General features: G+C 42.1%; 4 protein-coding genes across 8 annotated transcripts; 2 read left to right on the forward strand and 2 right to left on the reverse strand.

Moving 5' to 3' along the window:
* Positions 1-82: 82 nt before the first annotated feature.
* Positions 83-4282, reverse strand: LOC114786375 (protein CutA homolog). Of its 5 annotated transcripts, XM_028973437.1 has the most exons (7): positions 3791-3994; positions 3455-3533; positions 1425-1573; positions 911-970; positions 789-834; positions 515-564; positions 83-335 (listed from the first exon to the last, which is right to left on the reverse strand). In XM_028973437.1, the coding sequence occupies exons 2-7, from the start codon at positions 3515-3517 to the stop codon at positions 236-238; spliced, it is 468 nt and encodes a 155-aa protein (XP_028829270.1). In that variant the 5' UTR covers positions 3518-3533; positions 3791-3994; the 3' UTR covers positions 83-235. The 5 variants fall into 5 exon arrangements, with proteins under 5 accessions (XP_028829270.1, XP_028829275.1, XP_028829271.1 ...); XM_028973442.1 differs by lacking the exons at positions 3455-3533; positions 3791-3994 and adding an exon at positions 4005-4282 and having other exon boundaries at positions 1425-1569; XM_028973438.1 differs by lacking the exons at positions 3455-3533; positions 3791-3994 and adding an exon at positions 4005-4276.
* A 192-nt stretch (positions 4283-4474) lies between these two features.
* On the reverse strand, positions 4475-12563 carry slc26a11 (solute carrier family 26 member 11). Its single transcript, XM_028974253.1, has 17 exons — positions 12397-12563; positions 11917-12171; positions 11631-11823; positions 10373-10458; positions 9941-10020; positions 9238-9380; positions 8276-8454; positions 8125-8197; positions 7872-7922; positions 7356-7416; positions 7212-7267; positions 6696-6836; positions 6125-6252; positions 5929-6028; positions 5703-5836; positions 5082-5169; positions 4475-4987 (listed from the first exon to the last, which is right to left on the reverse strand). Exons 2-17 carry the CDS (start codon positions 12124-12126, stop codon positions 4950-4952), a joined length of 1761 nt encoding a protein of 586 aa, XP_028830086.1. The 5' UTR covers positions 12127-12171; positions 12397-12563; the 3' UTR covers positions 4475-4949.
* A 31-nt stretch (positions 12564-12594) lies between these two features.
* sgsh (N-sulfoglucosamine sulfohydrolase (sulfamidase)) lies at positions 12595-16238 on the forward strand. Its single transcript, XM_028974254.1, has 7 exons — positions 12595-12756; positions 13169-13329; positions 13405-13510; positions 13699-14033; positions 14122-14203; positions 14558-14761; positions 15130-16238. Exons 1-7 carry the CDS (start codon positions 12678-12680, stop codon positions 15687-15689), a joined length of 1527 nt encoding a protein of 508 aa, XP_028830087.1. The 5' UTR covers positions 12595-12677; the 3' UTR covers positions 15690-16238.
* Positions 16239-19355: 3117 nt separating this feature from the next.
* On the forward strand, positions 19356-20495 carry npb (neuropeptide B). The gene is made up of 2 exons (XM_028974222.1): positions 19356-19700; positions 20067-20495. The coding sequence occupies exons 1-2, from the start codon at positions 19428-19430 to the stop codon at positions 20193-20195; spliced, it is 402 nt and encodes a 133-aa protein (XP_028830055.1). The 5' UTR covers positions 19356-19427; the 3' UTR covers positions 20196-20495.
* Positions 20496-20501: the final 6 nt, after the last annotated feature.

Here is a 20501-nt window from a genome sequence, read left to right on the forward strand (position 1 = left end):
CTCTTCAATGCAAGCTTGCGATAAACTAATGAAACTGGGGAAAACATCACTGAAATTACATTAAAGAGAACAACACCAGACATGATTTTATTAGTTTAATCACAGAAAACACAGTTATTAATAGCACAGTAGTTTTTTACTAATGAATTTGGTTACCAAACATTTTACAGCTCTGTGGCACACAAAGTGGGACAAGGGTCTTTATTGCAGTCAAACTGGTCTTTATGGAAGCCATTCACTCGGGCACAACATCACCGATCCATTTGAGGTAAGGAGGATTTCCTTGATCAATGGGAAGACTTATGACTTCAGCCACTTCATATGGATGGTTTGACCTGATGTCACAATTAGTGCATAAACATACAGCGCAATAAAAAGTGCACAGACTGAATTGGAAGGGTCAAGGCGGGAGAATATTTGAAATTATTTATTGTGGTCTTGTTGTGTTCATGCTTTTTATATCCAGAGAAAAATTGGCTGGTGCCGCATAGCCATTTATGCCCAATTTACTCACCTGACATATTCAGCCAAGGCAGGTATTTTTGAACTCCGTGTTTTAATCATCTGTGGAAGGATGAAGAAATGTTCTATTTGAGTGTCTGGTGTTTTATTAAAATAAAAAAGGCCAGATCATCCCCCATCTGAGCCTCTTTACCATACTTATTTAAATAGCATTACAGTAAGCTTTAGTCAAAATAATTATTAACACGTAATTCGTTGCAAGGGGTGCATAAGATGATTTCCATTTTTAAGCAAAGTAAGTAGATTTGTAGTAGATTACACCTCACCAAGAGAAGCTCACTGTCCTCCTCAATCTTCCCCTGCCATTCATATCTGCAAACATTGCAATATACATAAAACAGACACCAGATAAGAGTTGATATGTGTGAACAGGATTATTATTACTTACACTGACATGATCTTGGGCACAATATTAACACAAGCAGCCAGTTTCTTCTCCACAATTCCACTGTGAAAAAAGAACATGAATTCACACATTATGAATCATAATAAGATTATTATTAATTGAACCCATCACATCTTCACTAAGCAAACTAGGTCACATATATTGTTGGGTTTTGTGATACCCCTTGTCATGACCAATTCCCAATTGAACCTGCATCCTTTGCTAAGTTTTTTTTTTTTTGCTAAAACTGTGCAATAGCACCACTTGCAGTGGTGAAGAAACGTCATAACTTGACTTATCACAACAGGGTTGTCCAATGAAAGTGACACCTCTTCAGAACAATTGATTTTGTCACTAATGGAACAATTAATTTAAATGAAGATGTTTTGGCACCACAATATATATTCACAAGCAAGCGTACAACAGTGGGAGGAACAGGGTGACCCATGAGCATTTTTACATAATTTTATTTAAATTTTTGCTTTAGATGTTGAGGGCTGAGATGCTAAACGCTTACCGCGCCAGATCTTTGGCCACAGTTTCGTTTGGACATGTGACGAAGGCTGCAGAGTGAGTGCCTGAGGTGTACGTTTCAGAAGCCATGGAGAATGCCCGCAATCCCACAGTCCTCAGCAGTGAGAGCATCAACCCACTCAGCAACACTGTCTAAATGGAAATAGAACTAATGACTTTTCAAGATTAAAAATGTGCAAATGATCAGTTTTTTTCCAAATCATGATAATTTCTGTGGACATGTAAGCGGACTAGGGCTGAAACGATTATTCAAATAACTTGAATGATTCGATTACGCAGTGCGGAGCTGTGCAGCACCAAAATCATTATTCTACACAGACTGTTTTAACTGACCACATTTCAAAGATTTAAGAAGGCGCAATTAATTGGCGGAAAATGAAGATACCGGTGTGCGTAAAAAGCATAAAATGTCTGAAGTGTGGGATCATTTTACACTGTGTGGACAACGTAGTGTAGTGTATACACTGTAAAACGGACCTGGCTTACCATAAAAGTACTACGTCAAAGCTACAGCACCTTAACCAAAAGAATCTCCAAGCAAACTCAGAACTTCTACAAAGTATCGTATTTTTCTGATTGCTAACTAACATTAGCGCATCTTAGAACGTACATTATTTGTAATTATTTGTGTTATGAGTCGATAGTGACGGGGCATGATAAGGCATGAAATCTCACTCATGTAATTCATCCCTCCTCATTTTTCATTCCCGCACGCCAAACACACGCATCCGCACACTGATAGGTTACATCTCAAAACACACCAAACAGAAGGTAGTAATAATAAAGGCAACAGATGGACAAATCTACATTCATTAGAATATAGGTTTACATTCGGGCTAGTTTATAGCATTTGTTGTACATCCCAGCGGTGCACATGCACTAAGACAAATTCTCTCTCTCTCTCTCTATTTTGCACATAACATTGCACAAAGACAAACATTCCACCTACCTACCTCACCTGGATACAACTGGAAACTGAACTGTATTGCTTAAGTTGGATTATTAGTAATACTTGAATTGTTTATTTATATTTTCTTTTTACTATTTTGTACCTTTATACTTTTTTCTCTTTATTCTCAGATGGCCAATAGCAGAGGGTTCACCCCTTTTTCCTTTTTTTTATTAAAATAAAACTAAGGATAAATAGGCTAACCTATGTTTCATAGTTTTTTTCATGTATATCATGAATGTTTCACATAAACATTGATTAAATGGGCTTAGTTCTGGAGCCAGTAGCCCAAAGGTTTTAAGCATTGATCTAATAAAAGTATTGAGCTTAATAAAAAACTTTTTTGTAAGGAATAACAGCCAATTGCTTGCTCATTTTAAGAGGATTTTCATGTTGCATAACACACTATTGACAGAGTTGTTTAAAAACGCAAAAGTTGGGAGTTATCTGATTACTCGATGAAATCAACAGAATACTCGATTCTAAAAATATTCGATAGTTGCAGCCCTAAAGCGGACCCGTAATTGGAAGGTTGTGGGTTCGAATTCCAAAGTCAAGGTACCATCCCCACACACACATCTCCCCGGGTGCCTATCATGGCAGCCCACTGCTCACCAAGGGTGATGCAGGGTTAAATGAAGAGGACACATTTCGTTGTGTCACCCTGAGCTGTGCTGCAGTGTTTCACAATGACAATCACTTCATTACTATGCTTATTTATCCTCTCTACTTACTGAGGCAGTTAACAAGCAAAATACTGCTGTATTAAAGGAATGGGTCCAAATACTTGTCCTGGACCAAGAATGGGATGCTCTGGTATATAACCAATAATTCTGGAAATGGTCTATGGATAAATAATTGCTTTTGTGAGCATCCATCTGGTGATTCAGACCGAAGATCCAGCACAATGTCTCTTGGTGGTTCTTCTTCCACACAATATTAATTCCACAAGTCAGCACATAAATTCTTCAACGTGTGTTTTTTAATATTTCGGTTTAATGGCAGGTTAAGTAATCTCTGATCTATTTGGCCTCTGTGGTGTGAAGATTATTCGGCTGACTCACCAAAAGTACAACTCTTAAAGTTCCACCCTGCAGATCCAGAGTAGGGGACAGTCCAACCTGCATTTCCTGCCAGTAATATCTAGAGATATATATATCAAATTCACGTCGCCATTTCAGAATTCAATAGCTGTAGACATATCTGAGGGAATATGTGTTTTAGGACGAGTGCCGGCAGCATTTGCGCACATCCGTGGAAGATGCTCTACAAAACTTCCAATTCACGGTTAGCTGGGAAGCTATTTTTTATGCTTTTCCCGGGAAAACGGCACCGCACATTAACTATTTTTATGCGTAAATGGCCCAGCACGTTGAAAACGCATTTCGTTTAAAACTCACCTTTCCTCTCAACCAGTGCACGCGCTGGTTAAACACGTAAAGAAGCGTTTGACTGCCGTAAAACGACGTCGTAACGTGCACGCGATCGGCGTAATTTATGTGTCCTACACAGTGGCTACTGAATCTCAAGTCGTGCCTGTCTTGTGGATGAGCACTACTGAACTTTAACTTCTAACATGTGTTTCCACGGCCCCAATCCAAAAGCTTCCCTCACCGTGCTACGGCGAAAAATTCCGGTGTCGTGGCGAATCAAAATGTCCTGCCACGATGATAAAATAACGCAAAGGAGGCCGAGCTCGGGGGTGGAGTCAAGCAGGAACCACAGCCCGCCGGGTAGGGCGAAATGGCAGAACACCAGCCGGGTTTCGGAATCTACTATCGTAACAACACTGTACACTTGACAGGAAATCTAATTGACCGCTAATCACATGTGTGGCTTGTGGCTTATCCCTTGTTTTGCTCGTCGCTACCCGGTTTGGACCGCGCATGCGCAACGGTTAGGGTTAGGCCCTATCACGGTTGTTATCCGAGTACGCATGCGCACGGGTTACTGGGCCAAATCGGGTAGCGACAACACGCGTCTTCCGGTTGCTTTAGTTTTCTCGGTTCCTCTTCTTTGTGGTGTGCGTCTCACAAGCAGCACTCAGTGTATCGTCAATATAACATTTCCCAAACAAAGAAACGTTGCTTTGATCATACTTTATTAGTCCTTTTAAGTCTTTTAATAAACTGTCAATATTCAACCCGTATTCCAGACAGGATTAGAGAGACCATTTTTAAACATAGTCAAAAAAGCATTCTTTAAAAAAAATTACAAGAGGTTAAAAGGCATAAGAGTGCTACACAGCATTTTTCAAATACTCTGTACCTTATTATACTGCTTGGTAGGTAACTTCAGTAACTTTTATGCAGTAAATGTGGTTCCCTCAGGCCATGTTGCCATGTCAGTGTCATTTTCTGAGCATCATTCTTCAGTACGTGTGACTTAATGTACTTCCTGTTAATTCAGTTCCGTCACTGGTATTTTTAGTCGACAGCGATGCCTGCTGGGGGTATGGCACCAGCATTTGATGTGATGCAATTTAGTGCTAAAGTGTAAAGAGATTTTTTGGTCTGCACTAGCTGAGCAGTTTTGGCCTCCTCCAGTTTGTAGAATTTCTCAATCCTCGTTAGTTGGTTGGAAAGCACCATGGAAGTCTATCAATGAACGTCAATAGCAGTGATTGGCTCTCTGAGTAGTGAATCATTCTAACAGGAACCTGTCAGTGTTGTCAATCAAAATGGGTGTTACCTGACAGAATCTGCAGTGCTGTTTCTATACTGTCAGTGTACTTCAGTCCTGGCAAGTCTCCAGCCAGAAGAACCTCCAGAACTGAATTCTGTCAGTAAATCAAGGCAAACAGAAATGGAGAAGAAAGGAACAGAATGGATTGAAGGGAGAGAATGTACAAAATCAGATTCATAGATATTGATGTTGTTAGAGTTAGGTCTACAAGAGTTACAGTGGACTTCAGAAATGTTAGTTCAAATGCCTGTTCTACAGGTCTAATGCTTGGAACTCCAGTCAGTATCCAGTTAAAGAAACAAGAAAGGCATTGAGGCTGAAAACACAGCCTTCCGTTGCTACAGAGACCGAATAAGCCAGTGTGCAAAAGATTTGTTAGTACTTTTGCATATTGATTAATTGAATGGACATGTGCTTCATGCATTTTAATGATTAATGACTTCAGAAGTACAGCTTTTTTTAGTGTGCATTGCTTTCATTTTAAATAAATATCGGAGATGGCCAGGGTGAAGAGAGGGCCATTTGATTAGATTTGACTTAGTTTTCTAACTAGGGGGATTTGTTATTTGCAGACACATTGGCCCCTGACAGACAAAACTGAACATCCCCACTTCCCTCCATTCCTACCTTTAAGCCTGAGAAGACGAGAGAGACATTCCGGAGCCTAAACTGCTTGAGCAGATCCTTAAGCTCGTGCACCACAGTGCAGTCAACAGAGCTGATGTGGTGACAGTTCAGCACTACACAGCGAGGAGGGGACACTGGAACATGCAAAAATAAGCGGAATTACAGAAGAAACTATCACATACATACTCCAAATGGCCTTAGAAAATAGCTAATTATACCATCCTACCATGCAGTGCTTGGCTGTAGATGACCTGGTTGAGGTGTTCTGTGGCAGGAAAGTTAAGTCCACTGTCCAGATCCATCACCAGAACACCATGGTCATGAACCTGCACAAAAGTAGCATTAAACATCCCTCACCAGCTTGGCCATGACACAAACAAGACGAAAAAGAACAGCTTTCTTCTATCATGTGTAGAACCCACCTCAATATGAGGTCTGGCCATGTGGTACAACAGCATGGCACCTGACACAAGGACTCCACCCACAATTCCATACTGCACCTCCCAGAAGCTAACCAAGAAGGTGACCATGAAGGGTAGCAAGTCCAGTTCTGTGGAATGCATATACCAGATTTTTTAGCATACACTTATACTATTTTACACAAAAGTCCTTGAGAATGGGAAAGAAAGAACTATTTAAAACCACACCAAATTAACAGCAAAACCAAAGACATGAGCAGTGTCACCGATATAAAAAAAATCCCTGTGCAAGTGAACACGCATTCCTTGCTGAATGTAGCTGTTCTTTCATTTGGCAACATTGCACTGTTAGCTCTGAAATAGGGTGGTAATAGCCTAGTGGTTAACATACTCGCCTATGAACCACAAGACCCAGGTTCAAATCCCACTTACTACCATTGTGTCCCTGAGCAAGACACTTAACCCTAAATTGCTCCGGGGGGACTGTCCCTGTAACTACTGATTGTAAGTCGCTCTGGATAAGGGCGTCTGGTAAATGCTGTAAATGTAAATGTAAATAAATAAATTCACTCACTCCTGACCCGCCACAGCTGCAGAGGCGCACGCCAGTCAGCCATCGGAGCCACTGCACAGATGATGACCGCGGCCAGGGATGCTTTGGGGATGTAGTAAAAGACGGGCATGAGAAACGCCAGGGATAATAGCACTATCACACCTACACAGAGAGGGAGAAAAGGTGAACACAAAAAAATAAAAAAATACAATTAGTACAGCTAGAAGCTTTACAAGTCATGACGATTGAACAAATACTGGTTTAACAATAATAATAAATTAATCCTCATCCTTTTATTTTCCCATTCTTGTATATTTATTCCTCTTTGTTTATTTTGTATTACAAAAACTGGCTCATGCAGCAGTGGGTTAATTGTGGACCCCAACAGCTAGAAATGTGTGAATCTCTACATTCATTTTAGGGTCTTCACAAGTAAGACTGTATTTATAGTGTTCTTTTAGCAATGTACACTGATTCCTGCACAGAGGATTTGTGAAAGAATGCAGTCCTATACCCTGATTGAAAGAGGATGATTACCCGTAACCACTCCCCCTGCTGGGGTGCAAACTCCAGTCTGCGAATTCACTGCTGTTCTGCAAGTCAAATCATTGAAAAAAAATTTTAATGGCATAATATAATACTTTGTGGTATAATGTTATTAATGAAGAATCATATACACACCTTCCAAAGCTCCCAGTGACAGGATATGCAGAAACAAATGAGCCCATGATATTGGTAAGTCCTGTGGACAGAACCACATTAAGATTCTATATTACACTAAGGGAGGGACAACAGTGACATTTTCAACATCACCTTTCTAAACCTTTTATCAGTTACAGCTTTCAATAAACTGTTTAGTGTAATTAAAAGGACACAAAAGTGAAAATTTCTACTGAAGAACATGCTTTTGAGGCAAGACTGTGGCAAGATGCTGGAAGCTATGAGACTTGCAGCTACGGTGCCATGTCAATGTTGAAGCTACAACACATTGTGTGCTGAAACGTGGAACATCGAACTCGCTCCCTGACTCAAACGTGAATCACGCAGAGAAAATATCGGTGACTCCATGAACTTTCATTTCTCCCTTATGCACTGTTCCAGAATATGAATAATAAAAAAAAAGGAAGTAAATTGTCAGTGGTGAAATAGATCAAATTTATAGTGGCCTCCACTCAGAACAACAGACATTCTACGTACCAATTGCAAAGAGCTCCTGGTTTGTGTCGATGCGATAACCATTCTGACTCCCTGATAAACACAGGAAAAATCATTCTTTTAAAATCCTTTATGGATGCTGAGTTTACTCATGACATCATAAAGGTTTCCAATGACTGTTAACAATTGAATCACAAGAAAACAATTTCCTTTAATTAAACTTTGGTTCACAGCTATTATTCAAAGTTTCATTCAAAGTTTTCCTTCTATTTAAAGTTTACAAAAAGTTCTTTACCAAAGGCCTTAGAAATGGCAATGCTCTCTAACAGACCCATTAGAGGTATTACTGCCAAACCTCCTCCCAAATCCTACAACAGAAAAAAATTACCTGGATAATCAAAGTTACAACTGCATTTGGTTAAAAGAGTAAAGACCTGTGTGCTCACCAGTACAATCTCTTTAAAATAGATAATCGTTCCATTGGCTTTGGTTTCTGAAAATGCAGGGGGTTTAAAAGGAGGGAGACCTTTTGCAGTCTGTCCGGTTAGAGTGAAGTAATGGTGGTTGGAAATTTCGAAGGAAAATGCCACACAGGATGCCATAATGACAACCAGAACATTCCGGACTGTAGGAAATAATCAAAACGTAAGCGTTAAAATGCAGACACCACTTCACAGTTCTTTTTTGCCCTTATGGAGCAATTCAATCAATGTCTATTATTGCATTTCTGATCCTTCACACATCAAGCACAAGAATTACATGTAACCCCATGTGAATACTTATTTTCCATCTACCAACAGTTTGGGGCAGTTAAGGAAGTAGACCCATAACCAGAAGGTTGCCTATTCGAATCCCAACTGCCAAGGTGCCACTGAGCAAAGTAACATCCCCAAACACTGCACACACTAGGTTAAAAGCAGAGCACACATCTTATTGTGTGTACTGTGTGCTGTGGTTCCCTGAACTGTTCATGGAAAGCCTGCTCACTCTGTTCACTCTGCATAGTTCTCATCAGGAGACAAGGGAAAGCTGTTTGGATCTGTCGTTTCTAATTTGAATGAAATATTACTTGCTAAATGGCATTTCATTATTAGTCTAGATTTTATATTGACACTGTGATATGGTGGCAATAAAAAAATAAATCAGATAAAGGTAGAGCTGCTGTTACTACTATGCATACTATTTATTGCTAATGATACACTCCAGTCCACTTAACAAAATGATAAACACTTATCTCACCATTTTACAGAAGTATAAGCAGAACTAACATTTTTATTGTCTTTTTCAGCCTTAAACATTTGACAAAAATAAACTAATTATGGACAATTTATTTAAAAATCTGCATGATTTAAATATACTACAACAGGAAAGTCTGGATGGCTGAGGGTTAAGATGACTTGATACTTACTTGTGGCACATCCCCAGACCAGGCCATGAGCCACCTTTACATATGTAGGGTGCTCAGGTGAGGGAGACACCAGATCTGTCTTCATCCATGTCAAAGATACCAGCAGGGCCAGGCAGGACAGACCCAAAACCACATCACCAAGCCTGGGTTAGGATTAGATGAAGAGAGGAGCTCGGTTTATGCACAGTGAACACACAGGCAAAGAGAGAATGAGATCAATGAGGAGAAAATCATATAATTAAAAAGAGGGTTTATTTTCCTGCTCCCTGTACCACATGAGTGTCATGAGTGAGAGCAGCAGCCAAAATATTTTATCACTGAGAGCCTTTTTTTTACGATCAAACAGCCAGTGGAGTCACCCATCTTCCGAACCGTGCATGATGAACACTACACTGAAGGTTCATAATACGCATGTAAGGCCCATGTAAGTGTGTAATTTATTCAGTGTCAATCAGGGTTATGATTCCACGGTCCAGACTGTAGTGAAGAAAGCATGAAAAAAACGCAAAATCTTTTGCTTTTGAGAACTGAATGCAGAAGATGGCTTACAGCAGATATCCTGCAGTTGTCAGCAGTTTCTGGATGACTGTAACACTGCTAAGGTTTACATGCTTAGAACAGCACAAGGCTTTATTTACTCTCTCTGCAACCAACCACAGCTTTTGAAGGTCAGATAAGTGAAAGATCCTCAGAACCTATTTACCTGGCCTCTGGGATCCTGTGGAATGTGTAGTAAACCTGCAGTACAAACTGCTGAGGGATGTTCTTCAGTCCGAAAATGTTCTGGATGAATAGCATGAAAACATCAGATGATCAGTGGTCACATTTCATTCTGTGCACCATGTGCTGTCACAATGACAAAAACAATCACTTTCACTTTCAGCTACACCACCATTTCTCACAGCAAGTAAGAGGAAAAAAGCAGTATTTTATCCACACTGGTACAACCAGACAACTCCATCCTGTATTTATCTGTCTGGTTAAATGAGGGTAACCCAACAAAATAACATCTTGACAAAACTAGAACACCATACCACATATGTCAGGTTTAAACACTTGAAATGACATCTAATCTGCAAGACTTTGTGTTTCTTATACTTTTTTCTTCACAGAGAGCCCTTCATAAGAATCTCACCTTGACCTGACCAAAACCGATGGTGATTGCAGCAGCACAGGTGAAGCCCTTGATCACTGGGTAGGAGATAAAGTCCAAGAGGAAACCTGCAGAGTAAAACCAGGTCACTCAAAACAGTCAGTTCAGCTACAACTATTCTTTTTACCTAACATTTTATTTTTAAACCATTCACAAGGTAAGCCAATAGAAAAAGAAAGAAAAATTTCCCAATATATGTGGCTTTGATGATGGTCAACCCCAGATCGGATCAGAAGACCTTTAAATAAAATGTGATTGTCATTGTGAAACATTGCAGCACAGCACACGGTGCACACAACAAAATGTGTCCTCTGCTTTTAACAATCACCCTTGGTGAGCAGTGGGCACCATGACAGGTGCCCTGGGGAGCAGTGTGTGGGGACGGTGCTTTGCTCAGTGGCACCTCAGTCACAACTTGGTGGATCAAGATTTGAACCGGCAAACTTCTGATTACGGGACCGCTTCCTTAATATTTGGTGATTTTGCAATGAAATTGCACATGAAAATGAAAATTATCATTATTTGGTATAAAAGTCAAATGCAACTTGATCCACGCATTGTTGTTACCAGTAAGTCTTGGTGGCACACATCTGTGAATTCTCAGTGACATCCTGGACTGTTTAAAAGCCGTGGTTTTTGTGCAAACCTCCAGGCCTCCATGGTTAGTCCTACCTTGCCTGCCCCTACTGTAATCTAGCAAAGAGGAAATAGTTGAGGTGACAGGGCCATAGGCTGCCAGAACAACTTCCTCTCATCAGCTTCTCTCCCCTCATCACTCTTCCTTCAAATTTGCCTGTGTACACATGAGCAGAGGTGAACAAAGTCTCCTCGTCAAACATGCTGTGGATAGGACTACTCCCTTTACATTTACAGCATTTATCAGACACCCTTATACAGAGTGACTTACAATCAGTAGTTACAGGGACGGTCCCCCCCGGGAGCAACTTAGGGTTAAGTGTCTTGCTGAGGGACACAATGGTAATAAGTGGGATTTAAACCTGGGTCTTCTGGTTCCTAGGCGAGTGTGTTACCCACTAGGCTACTACCACCACACCCTTTAAAACCACACACTTGAAATTGAATATGTATTTCAGAAAAAATATTTTGAGGCAGTTTGTAACTTGAGATGCATGCAAATAAAAGATCACCTACATTGAAATATAGACCAAAAAAAGTGAAGCATAATGTTCATTGGGTGCTAATAATAATGTTCTGCATGCACCATTACAAAAATTCTCACCTAATCTCAGAATGGCCATAGCAGCCTGAATGGAGCCACACAGGAAGGACAATAGCACAGCATAGACAGGGTCACTCCCCATGTAGGACGCACAAAGCAGGGACATGATGGCCGTGGGTCCAAGAGTCACGTCCTTTGAAGTGCCAAAGACACAGTAGATGAAGCAGCCCATGAAGGCAGAGTAAAGGCCATACTGTGGATCAAGGACACAGAGACTGGGATCAAGGTGACAAACAAGGTAGATGGGACAATCCGAGTGATATCTCTCTCTCTCACACATACACACCTGCACAGGCAGTCCAGCAACCTCTGCATAGGCCAAAGCCTGAGGCACAGTGGTCAGTCCCACAGTAAGACCGGCGACCAGGTCCATCTGCAGCCATCTCAGGTTGTAGTGGGGCAGCCAGCTGAGGACAGGGAACCAGGACTGCAGGGTTCGGCAGGAGCAGGAGGAGGTCGCCCTTTCACGCAGGGAACCCACTAGGGGTTCCATCATGGTGCCCGTGGAGGATGACGTCAGCTGCGTCAGAGCAGTCCAGACCTGTCGCGTGGAAGCGGGGACAAAAGTTACGGCAGTGGGGAGGTGACGTCCATGTCCGGATCTGGGTCCCTCAGCTGTCCAAACCCAAACATCTCCAACATCACAAATATAAGGTTCAAGGTGTGACACCTCTGACAGCGGTGGTTTAAATGGACTGGTCTATACAGAAACGCGCCAGATAGTCCGATAAAAGTCAATAAAACGTCGTTTTCTACGCTCGTGTACCTGTTCAGTGTTTTATGAAAAGTATCCGCGCCCGACCGCGTCCTTTCTGAAAACGTGGGACCCCGCACATCCCGTCGAGATGTTTTTTTATCGGCCCAGAATCAGTGCAGTGTGAAGAACGCAGGTTGCGCCGAAGCGCTACCGTGGCTCCTGGTCTCGCGGGTCACGTGACGCGACTCCAGTCACATGACCGCAGAAGGCGGAAGTAGTGACGGGGCAAAACAGCCAGGGGAGAGCGAGAGGCGGCCGAAGGGGTCGAAAATCGGGCACGTTTGGTGGCGATGGAGCCGGTGTTCGTGTTACTGACCGTGCTGCTGTGCTGCTGCCAGGCGAGGAGGCGGAACGTGTTGCTCATTGTCGGTGAGTGCATGAGCACTGGGAAGAGGTGCACGGCGGGCAATGTCCTAAGGAATTCGAGGGTTTGCCAGAGGAGATGATGGAAACACAGCCTCTCTTCATCATCAACAGTAAAATACGTTTTTAGACTTCATAAACATGTGCGTATTAATTAAGGGATAGGAAAGAGTGACACGTTTGGTTTTATCAGTTGTGTCTAACTATTCCATTACAAGCACGTGTGTAATGCTCTGTTCAACAATCGCGGTACAGTGAAGCTGGCAACTAGACCTACATCAAATGAAGAAGTGGGGCTGCTGTTAGCATTGTTCTTATTGGATATATTAATTTCGAAAGCCACCCCACCAAAATGCACTCTAGTGAGGACTTTGTGGTTATCCGTTGCATGAGTTTTGTTCCCTTTTCACGGTTTCAGCCGATGATGCGGGCTTTGAGACAGAGGTGTACAACAACTCAGTCGTGCGAACTCCTCACCTCCGAGCTCTGTCTGAACGCAGCCTGATCTTTCAGAAGGCCTTCACCTCCGTCAGCAGCTGCTCTCCAAGCCGCTCCACCATCCTCACTGGCCTTCCACAGGTAACGAGGACAGCCTTTCTTCTAGTCCCTGCACGTTGATCTGGGTAATAACCTGCTTTACAACCTGTTTTTTAGCACCAGAATGGCATGTATGGTCTTCACCAAGGTTACCACCATTTCAGCTCATTTGATGGAGTCCGAAGTCTGCCCTTACTTCTCCAAAAGGCAAATATCCACACAGGTGACAGTCAGCAGATCCTATATATTGTGTGATACTTGCCCATAAACATCCATGCATGTGGATAAAAGTGTTGATAGAATTAAGTTGAACCATTTGGTAATTATGTCATGTTTTTTATTCCAGTGACCATTGTGGGTTTTTCTTTCTCTAACGGAAGGGTACAGTGATTCATGTTGTGTGCCATGCAGGCATCATTGGAAAGAAGCATGTTGGCCCTGGACCTGTTTACCCATTTGACTTTGCCTACACTGAAGAAAACAACTCTGTTCTACAAGTGGGGCGGAACATCACTCGGATCAAGCTGTTGGTCCAGAAGTTTCTGAGAAGCCACAAGGAGGAAGCGGAATCTGAAGGAGGCGAGGAGCGTCCGTTCTTCCTTTATGTGGCTTTTCATGATCCACATCGTTGTGGCCACTCCCAACCACAGTACGGAGCATTCTGTGAAAAGTTTGGAAATGGTGAAAGCGGAATGGGCTGCATTCCAGACTGGAAGCCAGAGTACTACACTCCAGACCAGGTCAAGGTGAGAAAATGTAGAATTTCAACTAACTGTGCTAACACAATCCTTCTAATAAATAATTACCTTGAACGTGATTTAAATATCATTCAAGGTTCCATACTTCATCCCTGATACTGCAGCTGCTAGGGCCGACTTGGCTTCCCTGTACACCACTGTCAGCAGGCTGGACCAAGGTAAATATATCAAAGCTTATGTACTATTCCACTATTTACTGGATTGCATCATTATTTCCCAAAAATTGTTCACGTGTCCGCTGAGTGGCACTGCTCAAATTAAAGATTGGGAAAGCAACAGGGTGAAGGCAGTAAAAAGTGATGGTGAGAGATGATACCCTTTGAGGGACATACAGACTTGTATACATTAGTTAGCCACTAAAACATGATGTGCATTTTAACACTTTGCCACTTTATAAGTTACAATAAAATAGATAGACTCTTGTGCTAAGAGTATGCACTTATTGTTTGTAGATTCCTCTCAGTTTGTTTCAAGATGTACGTCAATAAACAGCAAATTTTCTGCCTGTGCAGGAATCGGGCTGGTCCTGAAGGAGTTGAAGGAGGCGGGGTTTGAGAATGACACCCTGGTGATCTACAGTTCAGACAATGGGATCCCTTTCCCGAACGGACGGACCAACTTGTATGGGTCCGGCGTTGCTGAGCCCATGCTGGTGTCCTCCCCCGAGCACAAACAGCGCTGGGGACAAAGCAGCCAGTCCTACGTCAGTCTCCTGGGTTAGCAACAGGGGAATGTTTTTCTTAGTTTTCATGCTATTAGAATTACTAGATGCATCAAAACAATATATTGTTTTCTTCATGTACTGGGATCACGTTTCTGAAGTTTCTGATAAATGTGTGAGAAATCATTCATTTAAAATAGGCATGATGTCCATTACTAAAAACTATCCTCTACAATAGCAATGCAAGACGAGTACATTTCCTGTTGCCAGTCGACAAACGCTCATACCTTACTCATCCCAAACTATACATATACTTGTTTTATATAGCACATAATTTGAATGTTCAGGTTTGTACTCCATTCACAGTGCTAGGGGGTGCTGACAGGCGGTGTTTAATTTGCTAATTCCTTTCCTGTCCTCCAGATATTACACCCACCATCCTGGACTGGTTTTCCATTCCATATCCATCTTACAGCCTGACCGGAGGGCCACTGGTCCAGCTGACTGGTCGATCACTGCTTCCTGTGCTAAGCTCAGAACAGCCCTGGTCTACAGTCTATGGCAGTCAGAGTCTACACGAAGCCACCATGTACTACCCCATGCGTTCCCTATACAAGGGTCCCTACCGCCTGCTGCACAACCTCAATCACCTCATGCCATTCCCCATCGACCAGGACTTCTACGTCTCACCCACATTCCAGGACCTTCTGAACCGCACTCAGACTGGTCAGCCCACCGGCTGGTTCAAGACGCTGAAAAGCTACTACTACCGGGAGCGCTGGGAGCTATTCCACACCACCCTTGATCCGACTGAGAGCCATAACCTGGCCTCGGACATGGCCCACGCTGCCCTCTTCGAAGAGATGAAGGCCCAGATGGTGAAGTGGCAGTGGGCCACATCAGACCCCTGGGTCTGCGCCCCAGATGCGGTGCTGGAAAGCCGGATGGACCCGGTGTGCCGGCCTCTTTATAATGGACTGTGAGAGCAGCCACTGGTTGTAGACTGCAGCACACACCAGAACGGGTTCTTGGGGATTTGTTTTTAAAAAAAAAAAAAAAAGAGGTGCACGGCGGGCAATGTCCTAAGGAATATAAATGAAACAATGCTGTGTCAACTGTTATTGTATTTCAGAGCCTTAAATCATGGTCACCAATGTAAGTCAATTATTACCACAAATAGAAATATAAAGTGAGCGTCATGAACATTTTGTTAAATTAAGGACTGTAAAAAGAAGGACAATTAGATCAGTTTCCGCTGGCAAACCAAATTGAACGATCCATTATTTTCTCTGTTAGGTTGTTCAAAAGGTACAACAATGGGATTTTTAGATAACAGATTGGACTGAATCTTTAAAATGGGTTGTTTTTTGAACTAATCATGTTGTTCAAATGTTTGTGTGTGAATTTAGATACTTTTTTTTTTTTTTTTTATTCTGGATATTCATGATCCCAACACAAGGGAGGATTCAGTGCAAATGTCAGGGAAGGAAAAAGTGAAAATGAAACAATAAAACATGTTTTCTGATATGTAATATAATTACTTTTTGTACGATTGTTGAACTAGGACAGTGGCAGTGAAAATAGTAAGTAAATTAAATATATTTTTAAGACCATTACCATTGAAACAGAAAATAGTCTTTTTGATTAAAATACAATGTAAAAGTCTGGCTGTATAACAATGAAAATGTTTTTACCTGTACCTTAGAAGAGATTATTGCTATTTGGTTACTGTTATTTTTTATCTGCCTGTTCTTTACATGGCCAATAGGCAAACACTTCAATTTAAAGTACTAGTAATCTGGATTTGGTCATTCTGAAATTGCTGTATTTGGATAATAGTGATCATTTGTTGGATGGTAGTGCATCTAGAAGTTTTTTTTTATGGAATATTTCACATGGTAACTTCCTAACAATATTCAGATCCAGAGAATTGTCCAGGAAATTCCAGAAAAAGGCATATCTGTGATTACCAAAAATGCTAGTATAGCTCATGAAAGTGAAGTGATTGTCATTATGATGCACAACACATGGTGACACATCGAAATGTGTCCCTGCATTACCCGTAGTGATCAGTGGGCAGCCATGACAGGCGCCCGGGGAGCAGTGTGTGGGGACGGTGCTTTGCTCAATGGCACCTCAGTGACCTTCTGATTCCTTATCAACTGCCCTAAAGCAGCTCTGTTCAAAGCATCTCTAAATGAGAATTTTTACCAGGAACAACCTTATTGTCTCCTTGGTGATTTGAGCTCGGCTACATGTACATGACTAGGAAATGTCAATATATTAAAACCAAGGACCATTTATTACACTTTTAATAGACACTCCACATCTTCAAAGGATACCTGAGCAATACATCAGGCCTGAATCAGCAACCCCTCCCTGCCAGATGAGCTTCTTTGCATGCTTCAAGGCAGAGATCAGAGAACCACAGAGTACCAGACTCTCTGTCTTTCCACGGGAGACATCAGGATTGGCCTGCGCAGATCAAAGCAGCAGGGAGTGTGCTGACATCTTCACAGATATCTTCAACACGTTGCTGAGTTCAACCGTGGTACCTGCAGGACTCAAAACTACCAAGACCGTCCCCAAGTCAAGTGTGTCCTGCCTCAACCATTATCATCCTGCAGCACTCAGACCCATAATTATGAAGAGCTTTGCAAGGCTCTGGACCTACTTTGTGTAATTGGCGTATACAGAAAAAAATTATTTTATTTATTTACTTGTAGAAATGCACTATGGAAGTCTATGTATACTGTGCATATTGTTATACTGACAATAAATATCTCTTGCATCTTGTATTTTCTCTTTCTCAGACTCTTCTCTCTGTAAACTCTACACATGGTTGAGCATAAAAATCCCAGTAAACCAGCAGATTCTGAAATACTCATATTGATCTTTTTCTTTACCACGTCGATTGACTAAATGCGTTGAGTTGCATTTAAGCAGTGTGTTGGTCTCTAACAGTACTTTTTAATGTCTATTATGCTCTAACAGAGAGGTAGCTACTTCTGTCTCACTCCTCTTGCTTGTCCTGCTGACTCTTGTCTTCTCTTGTCGCTCCCCCGTTCTCATTCTGCCACACCCTCCAAATAGTCAGTAATAGACAATAGAGTAAAAGTTTTTTTTTTTTTAAGTCTTATGATCACCCCACATTTGTACTCCAGTGTTTTAAAGCCCATCCTGGGGGCACAAGGCTTGCTTGAAAATGACAATTTATAGGGCTTGATAGAAAAACCTGGACTTGCAAAATGACAGTAAAGATAAGAAAATGAACTGACCTGTGATTATTAAGAGTTAGTTTAAAAGAAAGTCAGATTCTGTAAACTATGTGCCTTTTCTGTCCTCCAGATAGGAAATTAATTCATGCATTTGCCCTCGTCATCATAGCAACATTCAGTTTTGACCTCTTGGCCGTTTCAGTCTCCAAAATAATGATGCAATGCCCCAAAAAGCCACAAGATGGAGATATGTTTCTCCTTTTCAGTGGCAACAAGAAGCTGCTGAGAGGTTCCTGTGGACAGGTCCATCTGAATGCCTGTGCCGACTACACGATTCCACCAAGTGTCCCATCCGTCACATCCTCAACAATCCATGTCGCTCCCAATCCACCAGGTCTTCTCCATCTTATACCAGGAGCTTCACTGCACTTATGCGGGCTTAAGTCCCTGAGGAACTAGGGCTACAGACCCAGACAGAAGTCTTAGAGAAGATGAAGGCGTCCACGCTGAGGCCTTCAAAATATCCACAATGATTTAAAATGCGAGTAGACATCAATTTATTTGATAATAAACTGGTATCTTTGAGAAATAAAGCAGCAACCAATTATAATGAATACCAATTTATTGATTTAACTAGGCTGTAAATGCAATTTTTAGTCATGACCACAAATAGAAACGTGGAAGGGAGCACTACGTAAATTTTGTTCAATTAAGGCCTGAAAAGAGGGAACAATTAGATAAATTACTGTCCGCAAATCGAATTGAACGCGTCATTCTTTTTCTTGTGTTGGTTCTGGCGACCAGGGCGCAGTGTATTGTCTCTGGCTTTCACCATCCATTTTGTTTTTTATGATAGACCTACCCCTTTCTCTCTCACACACACACCACACACACACACAGGCGCGTCTATAGGAAATAATCATTTTAATTCTGTAATCTCATACATATACACACACACACACACACACACACACACACACACACACACACACACACACACACACATATATATATATATATATATATATATATATATATATATATATATATATATAATTCAGTCTCCGGTGAACAGACACTATAGACCAACATGTTTTCTGCTCCCGCTGAACAATTAATCAATGAAATCAAAGCAATTTGATTTGTGACCGATGCATTGATGTGTGGATTTGTGCACGTGCTGCGCTGTGTAATTATAGTATTAATGACATATCTATTCCCATTATACCATTTATGTTAAACATTCCTTATTATCCAGGCTGAATAAAGTCTGGTTTAGCACGCTTTTTTTTTCAAACCCGTGACGTCTTGGGCCATCATCACGCAACAGTGGAAAAGCGGGAGAGTCGATCGGTCCCGACAGGGATATTCCTCGGCGGAAACATGAATCACGGGCTCTGAAGGGGTCGTGAGAGGACTATATAAGCCGCAGCGTTTGGGACCACCCGCACAAAGTTTACCGGCTGAACGAAGTTGCCAGACAGGTGCAGCGTGCGCGGAAAGATGTGCGCAATGAAGACGTCGCTCCGCTCCGTGGCAGTGTTCGTGATCATCTCCATGCTCGCCTCCTGCCAGCCCACAGAAGCGTGGTACAAACAGTCCACCGGCCCCAGCTACTACTCCGTAGGAAGAGCCTCGGGTCTGCTGTCCGGGATCCGGAGATCCCCTTACGTGCGGAGGTCCGAGCAGGAGACGGCGCTGGACAGCGGAGAGTCCGGCGCCAACAGCGTGTTTCCCGACCAGGGCAGCCGACAGACCCCGGTCCTTAAAAATATGGTGAGCCCACACGCTGCATTGTGGATATATTGCATTAGAATGTTGCTATCCAGCGGGGAGCTCCGTGCGTAAAGCTCCGTGCGTAAAGGCTCTCCGACGCGGCCGGCGCGCGCTAACCGTCGCGAAAACGCAATAAAATCACTTGTCTTTAAAAAGTTCAGATTTCACTTGTGCACATAAATAGCTTTATATTAACAGTCATTTTAAATGTTTCGCCACTTTCACATCTCACACCTGACCTTTTTCATAGCTAATAAACAGAAAATGTATTTCAAAAACCGTTTTAAAAGTACTTCTTAAGGTTATTATTAATATGATATGTTAATATGATTTTAGTTTATGTTACAGATTTGTTTCTCTCTGCAGGCCATCTGCGTGAAGGACATCTCCCCCAACCTCCAGAGCTGCGAGCTGCTCCAGGACGGCGGCAGCGCGTTCCGGTGTAAAGCGGACGTGCTGCTGTCGCTCGACGCGCTGGAATGCGCGGGCGCGTGAACGGCGGCGGACAGCCGTCAGAGTTCCTTTAGCTGAAGCAGCGCGGCGGACTGATGATGACACTGAATGTTTTTCTCTTTTGTTTTTTTGGTGACGATGTTAGCGGCGTAAAAACAACAAAACGAATCAAAAATTATCACCAGAAAAAAAACGCGTGGAAGATTTTTATGATTTTATTTTCACTGCCTCCCTCCGCCGATATTCTGTATCTATTGCCAAATGTATTAAATGTCCAAAAGCCGTTTAAAGAAAGAAAGAAGTTGGTTTATTTTATTTATTAAAGTTGAAATATACCATAAACTCTTC

The sequence above is a fragment of the Denticeps clupeoides genome, chromosome 3 (assembly GCF_900700375.1).
Source record: "Denticeps clupeoides chromosome 3, fDenClu1.1, whole genome shotgun sequence".
In the NCBI taxonomy this organism is placed as follows: domain Eukaryota; kingdom Metazoa; phylum Chordata; class Actinopteri; order Clupeiformes; family Denticipitidae; genus Denticeps; species Denticeps clupeoides.

What these genes read in the sequence shown, in the direction of transcription:
- npb (XM_028974222.1), top strand. Translation starts at nt 19,428, where the DNA reads ATGTGCGCAATGAAGACGTCGCTCCGCTCCGTGGCAGTGTTCGTGATC. An exon ending in CCCCGGTCCTTAAAAATATG is followed by an intron (nt 19,701 to 20,066) that starts GTGAGCCCACAC and finishes TTCTCTCTGCAG; the next exon opens with GCCATCTGCGTGAAGGACAT.
- slc26a11 (XM_028974253.1), bottom strand. Translation starts at nt 12,126, where the DNA reads ATGATGGAACCCCTAGTGGGTTCCCTGCGTGAAAGGGCGACCTCCTCC. An exon ending in TCGGTTTTGGTCAGGTCAAG is followed by an intron (nt 10,021 to 10,372) that starts GTGAGATTCTTA and finishes CTATTCATCCAG; the next exon opens with AACATTTTCGGACTGAAGAA. An exon ending in CACAGGATCCCAGAGGCCAG is followed by an intron (nt 9,381 to 9,940) that starts GTAAATAGGTTC and finishes ATCCTAACCCAG; the next exon opens with GCTTGGTGATGTGGTTTTGG.
- sgsh (XM_028974254.1), top strand. Translation starts at nt 12,678, where the DNA reads ATGGAGCCGGTGTTCGTGTTACTGACCGTGCTGCTGTGCTGCTGCCAG. An exon ending in AAAGGCAAATATCCACACAG is followed by an intron (nt 13,511 to 13,698) that starts GTGACAGTCAGC and finishes TGTGCCATGCAG; the next exon opens with GCATCATTGGAAAGAAGCAT. An exon ending in ACACTCCAGACCAGGTCAAG is followed by an intron (nt 14,034 to 14,121) that starts GTGAGAAAATGT and finishes ATATCATTCAAG; the next exon opens with GTTCCATACTTCATCCCTGA.
- LOC114786375 (XM_028973437.1), bottom strand. Translation starts at nt 3,517, where the DNA reads ATGCAGGTTGGACTGTCCCCTACTCTGGATCTGCAGGGTGGAACTTTA. An exon ending in CTTTAAGAGTTGTACTTTTG is followed by an intron (nt 1,574 to 3,454) that starts GTGAGTCAGCCG and finishes ATTTCCATTTAG; the next exon opens with ACAGTGTTGCTGAGTGGGTT. An exon ending in GCCTTGGCTGAATATGTCAG is followed by an intron (nt 336 to 514) that starts GTGAGTAAATTG and finishes TTGTGACATCAG; the next exon opens with GTCAAACCATCCATATGAAG.